The sequence below is a fragment of the Notolepis coatsorum genome, assembly GCF_963971535.1.
Source record: "Notolepis coatsorum genome assembly, chromosome: 7".
NCBI lineage: Eukaryota > Metazoa > Chordata > Actinopteri > Aulopiformes > Paralepididae > Notolepis > Notolepis coatsorum.
The window spans coordinates 915,625-929,916 of record NC_140171.1 but is presented as its reverse complement, the minus strand read 5'-3'; the positions used below and the strand labels follow the sequence as shown (position 1 = coordinate 929,916).

The window sequence follows — 14,292 nt, the reverse complement described above, 5'->3', positions numbered from 1 at the left end:
CTCTCTCTCCTCTCTACCCTCCTCTCTCTCTGTCTGTCTCTCTCTCTCTGTCTCTCTCTCCTCTCTACCCTCCTCTCTCTCCTCTCTACCCTCCTCTCTCTCTGTCTGTCTCTCTCTCTCTGTCTCTCTCTCCTCTCTACCCTCCTCTCTTTCTCTCTACCCTCCTCTCTCTCTCTGTCTCTCTCTCTCTCCTCTCTACCCTCCTCTCTCTCTCTCTCTCTCTCTCTCTCTCTCTCTCTCTCTCTCTCTCTCGTACCCTCCTCTCTTTCTCTCTACCCTCCTCTCTCTCTCTGTCTCTCTCTCTCTCCTCTCTACCCTCCCCTCTCTCTGTCTCTGTCTCTCTCTCTCCCTCTACCCTCCTCTCTCTCTCTCTCTCTCTCTCTCCTCCTACCCTCCTCTCTCTCTCTCTCTCTCTCTCTCTCCTCTCTCTCTCTCTCTCTCTCTCTCTCTCTCTCTCTCTCTCTCTCTCTCTCTCTCTCTCTCTCTCTCTCTCTCTCTCTACCCTCCTCTCTCTCTCTCTCTCTCTCTCTCTCTCTCTCTCTCTCTCTCTCTCTACCCTCCTCTCTCTCTCTCTCTCTCCCCTCTCTCTCTCTCTCTACCCTCCTCTCTGTCTCCGTCTCTCTCTCCTCTACCCTCTCTTTCTCTCTACCCTCCTCTCTGTCTCTCTGTCTCTCTCTCTCTCTCTCTCTCTCTGTCTCTCTCTCTCTCTCTCTCTCTCTCTCTCTCTCTCTCTGTCTCTCTCCCTCTCCCTCTCCCCTCAGGGTCCGGTACGTTGAAGATTGACTTTGTCGGAGAGCTGAACGACAAAATGAAAGGCTTCTACCGAAGTAAATATGCAACTCCCGCAGGAGACGTCCGCTACGCTGCCGTCACACAGTTTGAGGTAACCGGGCAGGTGTCACACTCACACACTCATTATTATTATCGTAGGTGAACGAACGCTTCCCCTGGGGGGGGGGGGGCGGGGCTGAGCGAGTTGCTTAACCCCTTACCTGCCCCCGTTGCGACACAGCAAAGCAGGAATGTGTTATGGTCACTTGACTCGTGGTGTTGTTTATGTCGGCCAGAATCGTCATAAAAGTTGGGCAATATCTCATATATTCATTCATAAAAGAAAAAGGTTGTTCCCTTCTTAGTCTACTTTTGTCCAGTTCCTTCTGCTGTGTGTGTGTGTGTTCTCTCTGTGATTCAGCGCACACTATCACCCTAATTAAGATTCCCCCCCGAGGGGATTCGTGAAGTTGTATCAAATTGTATTTCACTCTTAACCCTTTCACTGCCACACGACAGAGAAAGGGTTATAACCGGCTGTCGTGTGGCAGTGAAAGGGTTTTAGTTTAGAAAACACTGTTGTGTTTCTCTGTTTACATGTGTTGTTGGGGAAAACGACACGGCATGACGCTAATGTAGGTCAGTCTGTTGGCAGCGTTCACTGAAGGTGTCCTTGAGAGAGAGAGAGAGGACGCTGGTTTCAGGCGAGCCCCTCGACACCTCTAACGTGTGTGTGAGCCCTGTGTCGGGCTGGGTTGGTTCTGAACGGGCTGGGTTTTGTTCTGAACGGGCTGGGTTGGTTCTGAACAGGCTGGGTTGGTTCTGAACGGGCTGGGTTGGTTCTGAACAGACTGCATTGGTTCTGGTCTGGCTCTCATGCAGTTCCTCCTCCCCCTCCCTCCTCCCCCTCTGCCTCCTCCTCCCTCCTCCCCCCCCCCCTCCTCCCCCCCCACCCCCCCTCCAGGCCACGGATGCTCGCAGGGCCTTTCCCTGTTGGGACGAGCCAGCGATCAAAGCCACCTTCGACATTACTCTGATCGTGCCCAAGGACCGGGTCGCCTTGTCAAATATGGTACGTGTCACACACTCCAGATGTGGATATATATATATATATACGGTAAGAATATGTGTGTGTATATATATATATTAGTGCTGTCAGGCGATTAAAAAAATGTATCTAATTAATTACAGGATTTGTAATTAATTAATCGAATTAATCGCATTTTAATCGCATAACCATTTTATGCCTGATATTCTATATACTATAATCATATTTCAAATTGCATGTGTCTGGATGGCAGAATTCAGTACTGTATCTACAAAACCTTCTGTTTAATCATCTTCCATCTATTAATTTGCTTAGATTTTTCAGGTCTGGTCAATTTGAGCATAGTGTTTCACAGTCAAAGATAAAACAAAATTTGTATTGATATTCTCATTTGGTTCATTACAATTGACTCAAGCCTAGTAACAGACACAGTATTTCTGACACTGGGAATACATTCCCTGAGATCCATAGATGTCCCTAGAATCAGATACCAAGAACATGCAAATGGACCATATAAAAAAAAGTCTGTAATGTGTATTCTACGTTCTTATGGAATGAATGAGATAAAAAAAAGAAAATCTATTAAAAAAAAAAAAAAAAAAAAAAAAAAAAATCTTTTTTTTGTAATTAATTTTGAGTTAATTTTCATAACGCGATAATTTGCTGTGTAATTAATTAATCTATTTAACGCGATAAACTGACAGCCCTAATATTTATATATATATATACAGCATTATTGTACATGCTATATCATACAGAGTTATATGGGTTATATGCAGGTGTATAAGTAGGTATATAGAAGGATTATATTCAGACTGATCGCCCAGCCCTGCCCATGCATGAAATAGTGCTACTCCCGTGATGTGTCGTGACCGGCCCACAAGAATATTTCTGAAGTCACTGTTGTGTTATTCATACAAGTCTTCATCAACTGTACTTTATGGCATTTTCAGCAGAATTACAGTATATTGTTCACGATATGTGATATGGTGTTGTTTACAAACGAGACGACCTTGAGAACGGTGCGATTTTGTTCTGCCAAGGACCACCTGCACTAAAGTTTTCTTTTCCCACAATAAGGCCAGACCTATGGGCTCTGTTCAAGGTCAAAAGTTCAGATATATGGCTTTGTTCAAGGTCAACGTTCATTGTGTCAGTGTCTTAGCCTGGTATCAGTATTGCCAGTGTTTTAGCCTGCATGGTATCAGTATTGTGTCAGTGTCTTAGCCTGGTATCAGTATTGCCAGTGTTTTAGCCTGCATGGTATCAGTATTGTGTCAGTGTCTTAGCCTGGTATCAGCCTGGTATCAGTATTGTGCAGGGGTGTAAAAGTACCCAGAAATTATACTTAAGTGAAAGTATGGGTACCGTCTCAAAATGGTACTCAAGTAAAAGTCAGAGTATCTGGCTAAAAACACACTTGAGTAAAAGTAAAAAAGTTTCTACTTTTAAATGTACTTAACTACTAAAAAGTAAAAGTAAAAAAAAAAATTTATTGCAAGGGATAGACCAGGGGTCTCAAACTCATTCCATCGTGGGCCAAGTTTTCATTTTAACTACACATTGCACCAGGTGAATTAGTTGAAGAGGTGAGCCAATTAGTGAAATCATCAGCTGGTGTTTAGGCAAGGCTGGAGTAAAACCAAGCAGACACTCGGCCCACAATGGAATGTGTTCTGCGATAGACGATGCTGAAATTAAAGCACACAGAGGACACTTTTTTTTTGCATTAAAATTATTTAATGCACTTCTACATTTACATTTCCCACTTTTCCATCGAATTTGAAAAAAACATGCCAAGGTAAACTAACATGGACGGCATTCACAGCACAGCATCCGGTTGTAAAGTTGGCCAAACTACAGCCTTGGAAAAAAATTAAGGGATTAGTTATTTAAAAAAAAATGTATACATGGGTTTGACATTGCACATCCTAAGGTTCTTGTCAAATAGTTCGGCACTGGTTGGTGGTTAATGAAAATATCCACTGAAAGCTTGTTGGCATTTTGTAGCAATGCTAATGGGAACAAATGGGTTTGGCTTGCCAGTTTACCAGATACCGGCTAGCTGACCCCATTCACTTCCACTAGCATTGCTACAAATCTGATTGGCTGTTAAGTGCGGCCGCAGGATTAATAACGTTAACTGTAATTGAGTAAAAGTACAAGTATACAAACCTAATAATTAGTGCTGTCAGGCGATACAAAAACATTTATCTAATTAATTACGGGATTTGTAATTAATTAATCTCATTTTAATCGCATTATCATTTTATGCCTGATATTCTATAAAATATTATAATAAGAAGAAATTTTTTTTTAACAGATACCGATCATTTCCGATATTGCATTTTAATGCCAATATCGGCCGATAATATCAGTAGGCCGATAATATCGGACATCCCTACGTCCACATCTGACTCCCCGCTCTCGTCTCTGTCCTAGAATGTCATTGATCGAAAGCCATATCCAGACGATGAGGGCCTCGTGGAGGTGAAGTTCGCCCCCACGCCCATCATGTCTACGTACCTGGTGGCGTTTGTTATCGGAGAATACGACTTCGTGGAGGGCCTGTCGTCGGACGGCATCACGGTGCGCGTCTACACGCCTACTGGGAAGTCGGAACAAGGGAAGTTTGCACTGGAGGTGAGCGTGTTATTATTTCATGACTGTCTTTGCATGGAAAGTAGGGGTGTAGCGGTACACAAAGACCACGGTACGGTATGTACCTCGGTTTTGACGTCACGGTTCGGTACGGGTTTTCGGTACAGTGGGGGAAAGTTTGGCTTTCCATGTTCCACTCGGGTGATGTAGTGTGCAGTAACTAATTGTACTTGTAGAGCTGTCAACGAATATTCTATATTGAAATTAATAATCGACTTGTAAAAAAAAATATATATAATAATAATTATTAGTATATTAGATTGTGAAAAAAAAACAGCCCCCGGTGGGCGCTTGTTAGTGGTTAACATACTGTTGTATTCGTTCGGTACACTACACAGCCGTTCGGTGCGGTACACACTGAAGCGGTTCGGTACGGATACGTGTACCTTTACACCCCTAATGGAAACGGCTCAAAACATATAGGTGTTGTCAGGAATCTCACCTTCAACTCCTTGTTTAGTTCTGCGGCTCCTTTTTGCTGCTGTCGTTTCTGTAATGTAACGTTTTCCTCCTTGACTTCTTGCAGGTTGCGACAAAGACCTTACCTTTCTACAAAGACTACTTCAATGTTCCTTATCCACTGCCTAAGATTGATCTCATAGCTATCGCTGACTTTGCTGCTGGTTCGTATATGTCATCATCTCCACTCTATAGAACATATGCCATTGTAGGTTGTGTCTAGGGATGTTCGATATTGGCTTTTTTACTGATATAATATGCCGATATTGTCCAACTCTTAATTTCCGATACCGATATCAACCTATACCGATATATGCAGGGTCCCCCGCCCCAAAAAATTTAATAATTTCAGGTAATTAACATTACATATCTCTTGTCGTGGAATTAACACATTATGCATACTTTTGACAATAAATAAAATAAGAATTTGTTCTCGTCGATACCGATCATTTCCGATATTACATTTTAATGCGAATATCGACCGATAATATTGGTATGGCGATAATATCGGACATCTCTAGTTGTGTCCAGTAAATATCTACATAGTTGGGATATAGGATGTGTCCAGTAAATATGTAACATAGTTGGGATATAGGATGTGTCCAGTAAATATGTAACATAGTTGGGATATAGGATGTGTCCAGTAAATATCTAACATAGTTGGGATATAGGATGTGTCCAGTAAATATGTAACATAGTTGGGGTGTAGGATGTGTCCAGTAAATATCTAACATAGTTGGGGTGTAGGATGTGTCTCATAGTCTCTGCTGTCCTCCATCCAGGTGCCATGGAAAACTGGGGCCTTGTAACCTACAGGTAATTCTTCTATGTATGAATCTAGACCACGAATGGGACTTCCCAGACTGACGCTTGTCTTGATGATATAAACGCGTATAGTCACACATACGTACATTCTTTGAAGAGTTTGATATATAAAGATGTCTTTTTTTTGGAACTTTCTTGACCAGCAAACGAATATTGACCCTGTTAGTCTAGTGTTAGTCCTTGTGTATATCAAGAGCCGAGTCAATCAACTGGAGAATAGAAAACAATGTCTCCATTGAACCCGAGGGCCGGTCCAACACCAGCCTCACGTGGCTTACTGAGGGACTGAGCAGCTGGACGACTGACTCTGGTCTGGCTTGACGAGGCTGCATGTCTCTAGCTTGACGAGGCTGCATGTCTCTGGTCTGGCTTGACGAGGCTGCATGTCTCTGGTCTGGCTTGACGAGGCTGCATGTCTCTGGCTTGACGAGGCTGCATGTCTCTGGTCTGGCTTGACGAGGCTGCATGTCTCTGGCTTGACGAGGCTGCATGTCTCTCTGGTCTAGCTTGACGAGGCTGCATGTCTCTGGTCTGGCTTGACGAGGCTGCATGTCTCTGGTCTGGCTTGACGAGGCTGCATGTCTCTGGTCTGGCTTGACGAGGCTGCATGTCTCTGGTCTGGCTTGACGAGGCTGCATGTCTCTGGCTTGACGAGGCTGCATGTCTCTGGCTTGACGAGGCTGCATGTCTCTGGCTTGACGAGGCTGCATGTCTCTGGCTTGACGAGGCTGCATGTCTCTGGCTTGACGAGGCTGCATGTCTCTGGCTTGATGAGGCTGCATGTCTCTGGCTTGACGAGGCTGCATGTCTCTGGCTTGATGAGGCTGCATGTCTCTGGCTTGACGAGGCTGCATGTCTCTGGCTTGATGAGGCTGCATGTCTCTGGTCTGGCTTGACGAGGCTGCATGTCTCTGGCTTGATGAGGCTGCATGTCTCTGGCTTGATGAGGCTGCATGTCTCTGGCTTGATGAGGCTGCATGTCTCTGGCTTGACGAGGCTGCATGTCTCTGGCTTGACGAGGCTGCATGTCTCTGGCTTGACGAGGCTGCATGTCTCTGGTCTGGCTTGACGAGGCTGCATGTCTCTGGCTTGATGAGGCTGCATGTCTCTGGCTTGACGAGGCTGCATGTCTCTGGCTTGATGAGGCTGCATGTCTCTGGCTTGATGAGGCTGCATGTCTCTGGCTTGACGAGGCTGCATGTCTCTGGCTTGACGAGGCTGCATGTCTCTGGCTTGATGAGGCTGCATGTCTCTGGCTTGATGAGGCTGCATGTCTCTGGCTTGATGAGGCTGCATGTCTCTGGCTTGATGAGGCTGCATGTCTCTGGCTTGACGAGGCTGCATGTCTCTGGTCTGGCTTGACGAGGCTGCATGTCTCTGGCTTGACGAGGCTGCATGTCTCTGGCTTGACGAGGCTGCATGTCTCTGGCTTGATGAGGCTGCATGTCTCTGGCTTGACGAGGCTGCATGTCTCTGGCTTGATGAGGCTGCATGTCTCTGGCTTGACGAGGCTGCATGTCTCTGGCTTGATGAGGCTGCATGTCTCTGGCTTGATGAGGCTGCATGTCTCTGGCTTGACGAGGCTGCATGTCTCTGGCTTGATGAGGCTGCATGTCTCTGGCTTGACGAGGCTGCATGTCTCTGGCTTGATGAGGCTGCATGTCTCTGGCTTGATGAGGCTGCATGTCTCTGGCTTGACGAGGCTGCATGTCTCTGGCTTGACGAGGCTGCATGTCTCTGGCTTGACGAGGCTGCATGTCTCTGGCTTGACGAGGCTGCATGTCTCTGGCTTGACGAGGCTGCATGTCTCTGGCTTGACGAGGCTGCATGTCTCTGGCTTGACGAGGCTGCATCTCTCTGGCTTGACGAGGCTGCATGTCTCTGGTCTGGCTTGACGAGGCTGCATGTCTCTGGCTTGACGAGGCTGCATGTCTCTGGCTTGACGAGGCTGCATGTCTCTGGCTTGACGAGGCTGCATGTCTCTCTGGTCTAGCTTGATGAGGCTGCATGTCTCTGGCTTGACGAGGCTGCATCTCTCTGGCTTGACGAGGCTGCATGTCTCTGGTCTGGCTTGACGAGGCTGCATGTCTCTGGTCTGGCTTGACGAGGCTGCATGTCTCTCTGGTCTAGCTTGACGAGGCTGCATGTCTCTCTGGTCTAGCTTGACGAGGCTGCATGTCTCTGGCTTGACGAGGCTGCATGTCTCTCTGGTCTAGCTTGACGAGGCTGCATGTCTCTGGCTTGACGAGGCTGCATGTCTCTCTGGTCTAGCTTGACGAGGCTGCATGTCTCTGGTCTAGCTTGACGAGGCTGCATGTCTCTCTGGTCTAGCTTGACGAGGCTGCATCTCTCTGGCTTGACGAGGCTGCATGTCTCTCTGGTCTGGCTTGACGAGGCTGCATGTCTCTCTGGTCTAGCTTGACGAGGCTGCATGTCTCTCTGGTCTAGCTTGACGAGGCTTGCCCGGTCTTGTTATTTATTCACAAAGGTAGTCGGGCCGCCCACTTGTTTTTACGCCTGAGTCACTGATTGAATCATTTAGTATAAATGGTGCCTCGTTCATTTTTATTGGTCCTGGCCTCAGTGGCCCAACACCATTCTTACTGACACCATCCTTACTGACCCATGGAGAATGCAGCTGTGCAAAGTGTCTGTGTCTCTGTATGTGTGTGTGTGTATTAGGGATGGGTACCGAATTCGGTACTTTTAAAGGTACTTACCGAAACACGTCGGTACTACAGAGTATCGATTCACGTGAGATACCGTTGTCGGTACTGTAACATTTTTAATTTTTTTTTGTGTACCCTTTTTTTATGTCAACGTTCACACGCACAATATACGCTTACCTAGGATTTGACTTGGTTCAACAACAAACCAGTCGGGGCAATGGCAAGCCGAAAACGGTCGAAAGTGTAGTTTGAAGTTTGGATATTATTATTACCGGTATTTCTTTTCACAACTGAGGTAGGTACATAAAATTTTTAGAGACTAAAGTACAGAAAAAAGTTACCGTTGGGTACCGGTATCGATTCACAGGTACCGGTACCGTATCGGTTCAAATGTGAACGGTACCCATCCCTAGTGTGTATATATATAATGTGTGTGTGTGTATATATATAGTGTGTGTGTATATATATATAATGTGTATATATATATAATGTGTATATAGTGTGTGTATATATAATGTGTATATAGTGTGTGTATATATATAGTAGGGATGCACTGAAATTTCGGCACTGAAAGTTTTCGCCCGAAAATGGCAAAAAATTGCCTTTCGGCAAGAGTTTTTTCACCGAAAATATATCACCGAAACAGAAACAACCTAACAACCTCACGTGTTGTTGTGATGATGTCGCGCTGTCGGGAGTCGCGCCGCCTCCATGTAAACTCTGCGCGCAAAGCGTCCAACAAATGCGTCTTCAACATGCCTTTAGTTTCAAGTTTCTTTAATAGTTGTCATACAGAAGTACAGAATACTTTCATACAAAATGCTTCTTACTGTTACGCTCCAGAGACTGTGCTAGACATTCACCATATGCCTGTCGCGGTTAATCACGGAGTGATCTAATATGCATATTATTCAGAGCGAGAGGGGGGGGGGGGGGGTGGGGGTTGTATTTCTCACATTGACGCTGTCTGTCTGTCGCGCGTCTACTGTGCCGAGTCAAGAAAGCACATTCAGCTGGGGACTAGAAAGGTGCACTCAGTAGAGCACAGATGTCCACTGCGACAGCCAGAGAAAAGATGGAATTAATGTACTGTATGCATTCAGAAGTGCTGAATAAATGTTTTATGGACCCATAATAGTGATTATTTATTATTTAAAGGGGAACTATCTTATAAATGGCCTTTTTGAGTGTTTAGCATTGTTTCCTAGCTATGTGAACTTATATTAATATGATCTATGTCTCTAATTCTCATATTGGCGCATTCTTCCAATTCTCCTCTAACAATATTCACCCTCACTGAACTGAGTCATCTGAAAATGTGCTGATTTGTGATGTCAGAGAGACACCGCTGCATGATAATCAGCTGAGTTTCCACACAGTTCCCACTGTGGTTGGAGCCCAGGCTCAAAACGGCTCGAGATCTTGAGGTAGAAAAATGCTGTTTTTGAGGACTTGATTAGAAATACAAAACAATGAATAAAAAAAAATATATATTACAGAGGTGTTCCATAGACTCACAGGAATTGTGTAAAAGTGCCCAAATAGTGAAAGAAATAGTAAAATAGTTCCCCTTTAAGTTAAGTTTTGCCATAATCATATATTTTTCCATAATCATAATGTTCCACAACATTGGTAAAAAAAAATCTATTCTATATTGTAACTGAGGGGTACAATTCCCTGACTGTATTGATAAGTATGGTATCATTAAACCACTACCGCTTTATGTACTTTAATTACTGGCCATACAGTACACGATATATGAATATGATGAACACTTTCCACAATGAAATCGGTTCCACACAAAGGTATAATCAAGTATTTAATGGAGCAAAAGGTACATAATACTTTCTATTAGACTTTGAATGCACTTGTAAGGCAAAGGAATGTGCGTAGGCAAATCAACAATGAATGTCCATTCTCTGGTTACGCAGGAGGTAATTATACAACCTGAATCTTAGGGAATTATATCTATGGTACACTAGTAATATAGCGGGAGATACTGGAAGGGTCCCCCTGGTTGTAAGCCAGCAGGGGTAGAAGATCTGTCGGTAGTAGAGAGTCTGGTCAACGATGACTAAGGAGACTCCAGGTACAGGAGCCGGTGCAATAGCCTCTTGATCCACAGACGAATACAGCTGTTCTCCGTAGACTGTAGCTCCACAGTGAAGAAAGCTAGTCGGCCTCAGGCTCTCTGAGGCGCCGACTCGACTTGACTCCTCGCGGGGTAAATCCAACACGTGCAGGCGTCGGCGATTATCCGCTCCATAAATCACAGGACCAAAGCAAATATATTCCAGCCGCAAAGGCTATGTAGTCGTCGGGTAGATTAATCCAGTGTACATGTCCATACGGTTCTCGTCTAGGTCTCCTCGGGTGAAAGCGCCATGTGGTCAGCCCAGCCTGGATAAGAACTCTAGCTAATACGAGGAAGCGTTGGAGATGCTGGTCACTGTAGAACTTTAGCCGCACGATACACTATACACCAATAGACTATTATTGACTTAATAGAAATATGTCGCACTCGACGGTATAGCGCCAAACTCTGACAATGCAGTTATTAATTCGCACGCGGTCTCAATGCTCTATTCTGGGGCCAAACAGGCCATACTTCACCGCACGTTGTATCGTGGGTGAGGCTTCAACTTATTGGGTAACATACTTCTGTATTCACCTGCGCCGTATTTATATGCACGGTGAACAAACTAGTGCCAATCTCATTTCTGTCGCGTATCCCTGGGCAAGGCCGGGCATGTCCAGACATGTCTTGACGGTGACTTTGAACCTGACTCCGGAGGCCGGTCCCTGGCGCCGGTGGACCGCTGTCCAATAGGAGAATGAAATATTATGGTCTGTAGTAGGCTAAAGGGATATTCCGTGTATATGTACAAGGAATATACAAGGGATATCAAACGATATACAAATACTATGCAATATATATCAATAAATAAATATATATATATTCGGTTTAATCTGATCCTTTGTAACATATATCATTTTCGGCCTTTCGGTTTTCGGCCAACTGTTTTCTATTTTCGGTATCTGTTTCGGCCAAGAATTTCCCATTCGGTGCATCCCTAATATATAGTGTGTGTATATATAGTGTGTGTGTTCTGAAACATGCTTCTTGCTGCTCAGGGAGACGGCGCTGCTGATCGACCCTAAGAACTCCTGTTCCTCCTCCAGGCAGTGGGTGGCGCTGGTGGTGGGGCATGAACTAGCCCACCAGTGGTTTGGGAACCTGGTCACCATGGTAACCACACACACACACAACACCTTCATCTGCTGTTGTTACACAACAGGTCGCCATGGTAACCACACACTTTATTTTGTATATATACAAAAGAAAGATATATATATATATATATAAAAACACTGCAAAGAATACTGTGAATGAAAAATAACCAATCCTGCTTTTGCATAATGTTTGCAGACATGAATATAAACCTCATTACTAACAACATTAGTGAAGTCATTGTTTAATGTAAAGTCCTTCACCCGTTCACACATTATTACTATTTGCTCCCAAGGGAAGTGTAGAAGCCAAAACCGACCTATTAGAAGTTGCATTATATGGTAATGGTGTATTTATGTTTGAATGGTGTATTTATGTTTGAACACTAGGGGGCACACCACCTCTATTATAAGAGGCTCTGTTAATCCGAGCCTAGCCATGATGCACCTGCCGAGGATTCACTTTCAAACCCGTTTTCATTGTTGGAACTGCTTATCTATAACAAACAACTGACAACTGTTCCGTTAACCTTCATCATCATTCATCTTTCCTTTGGACAATAAAACCCTGCAAACTACATCGGCTGCAGCTTGGACATTCAACTTTATCAACATCCACAACTTTGATTGCCGAGTTAGGAAATTATCTAAGTGGGTTCATCGTGACACCTGTCGATTAATTGGCGAGCGACAAGCGGCCACTACAGGAAGCATGGTTCCCCAAATTAATATCGACTTTTTTTTAACGATGCCCTTAAAATATATATATTTTACTTTTGTGTACATTTTGTGTTTCCTCTTTTTACTGTAACTGCCTTGGCTGTAAAACGTGTGTGTGTGTGTGTGTGTGTGTGTGCGCAGGAATGGTGGACCCACCTGTGGCTTAACGAGGGCTTTGCGTCCTGGATCGAGTACCTGTGTGTGGACCACTGCTTCCCAGAGTACGACATCTGGACCCAGTTTGTGTCTGCGGACTACACCCGGGCCCTCGACCTGGACGCCCTGGACAACAGCCACCCCATAGAGGTCCAGCCAAACACACCCGTCTTCATGATTCAAAAAAGAACTTAGGACAAGAGTCAGACGAGGAGATAGATACCAACATTATGGTGCTTACTGTCTTCTGCAGAGTCAGACCAGAAGATAGATACCAACATTATGGTGCTTACTGTCTTCTGCAGAGTCGGTCAAGAAGATAGATACCAACATTATGCTGCTTACTGTCTTCTGCAGAGTCAGACGAGTAGATAGATACCAACATTATGGTGCTTACTGTCTTCTGCAGAGTCAGACGAGAAGATAGATACCAACATTATGGTGCTTACTGTCTTCTGCAGAGTCAGACGAGTAGATAGATACCAACATTATGGTGCTTACTGTCTTCTGCAGAGTCAGACGAGTAGATAGATACCAACATTATGGTGCTTACTGTCTTCTGCAGAGTCAGACGAGAAGATAGATACCAACATTATGCTGCTTACTGTCTTCTGCAGAGTCAAGGAGATAGATACCAACATTATGCTGCTTACTGTCTTCCCCAGAGTCAGACGAGAAGATAGATACCAACATTATGGTGCTTACTGTCTTGTCCAGAGTCAGTCAAGAAGATAGATACCAACATTATGGTGCTTACTGTCTTCTGCAGAGTCAGACGATAAGATAGATACCAACATTATGGTGCTTACTGCTTACTGTCTTGTCCAGAGTCAGACGAGAAGATAGATACCAACATTATGCTGCTTACTGTCTTGTCCAGAGTCAGTCAAGAAGATAGATACCAACATTATGGTGCTTACTGCTTACTGTCTTGTCCAGAGTCAGACGAGAAGATGGATACCAACATTATGGTGCTTACTGTCTTCTGCAGAGTCAGACGAGAAGATAGATGCCAACATTGGCGGCTACGTGGCGTAGTGGGCAAGGCACTCGCCACAAAATGCTGGAGACGCTGGGCTCGTCAGTTCGAGCCCAGCGCTCCACATTTGCTTTCAGTTTAGCTGGTCGTCCACAGTAATACACATTGGCCGTATTACTGGGAGGGAAACTGAAGGGTGGGGATCGGGCGTTGTGGACAGCGACTCCTACAGGTCGGTTGGTGCGCCTGCGCAGTAGAATCAGGAAGTGTCGGGGGCAGCGTGAGCCTCCCACGCGTTACTCCTCGCCACTGAGAGATCGAGCTGCGCAGGTGAAAAGATGCGACTGCTGTTACCTCAAGTACCGGAGGGGACTTGTGCTATGTATGACTTAGTCCACATTGCAGCCGGCTTGTGGGAGGCAAGAAACAGCGTCCGTGACAGGGGAGTGTTGAATTGGATGATACGAAATTGGGATGGGAGAAAATATATAGAAAATGGGAGAAAAAGTGGATAAAAAAAAAGATAGATGCCAACATTATGCTGCTTACTGTCTTGTCCAGAGTCAGACGAGAAGATAGATACCAACATTATCAATGTAATTAATAATTATTATTGTTATTAATCTCCTGTGCGTTCAGTAGAAAGTTATCCAGCTGCAAGCTAGCCTAGCTTGGCACAAATGAATGGAAGCGGATACGGACCAGCTAGCCTAGCTGTAGGCCGAAAACACCTCTCTCGGAGATTTAACACCTCCTGTTTATTCCCACCGTAT

At 45.0% G+C, this 14,292-nt stretch overlaps 1 protein-coding gene across 2 annotated transcripts in view; it reads left to right on the top strand.

The window, feature by feature from the left end:
- The window catches only part of npepps (aminopeptidase puromycin sensitive), an 85,957-nt gene that overhangs the window by 14,921 nt on the left and 56,744 nt on the right, over window positions 1-14,292 (top strand). For both annotated transcript variants that reach the window (XM_084318890.1, XM_084318889.1), the window contains exons 4-10: window positions 762-883; window positions 1,736-1,843; window positions 4,262-4,462; window positions 5,007-5,103; window positions 5,722-5,755; window positions 11,569-11,683; window positions 12,526-12,690. In XM_084318890.1, the coding sequence (XP_084175016.1) occupies window positions 762-883; window positions 1,736-1,843; window positions 4,262-4,462; window positions 5,007-5,103; window positions 5,722-5,755; window positions 11,569-11,683; window positions 12,526-12,690 (842 nt within the window). The remainder of the gene's footprint in view (window positions 1-761; window positions 884-1,735; window positions 1,844-4,261; window positions 4,463-5,006; window positions 5,104-5,721; window positions 5,756-11,568; window positions 11,684-12,525; window positions 12,691-14,292) is intronic.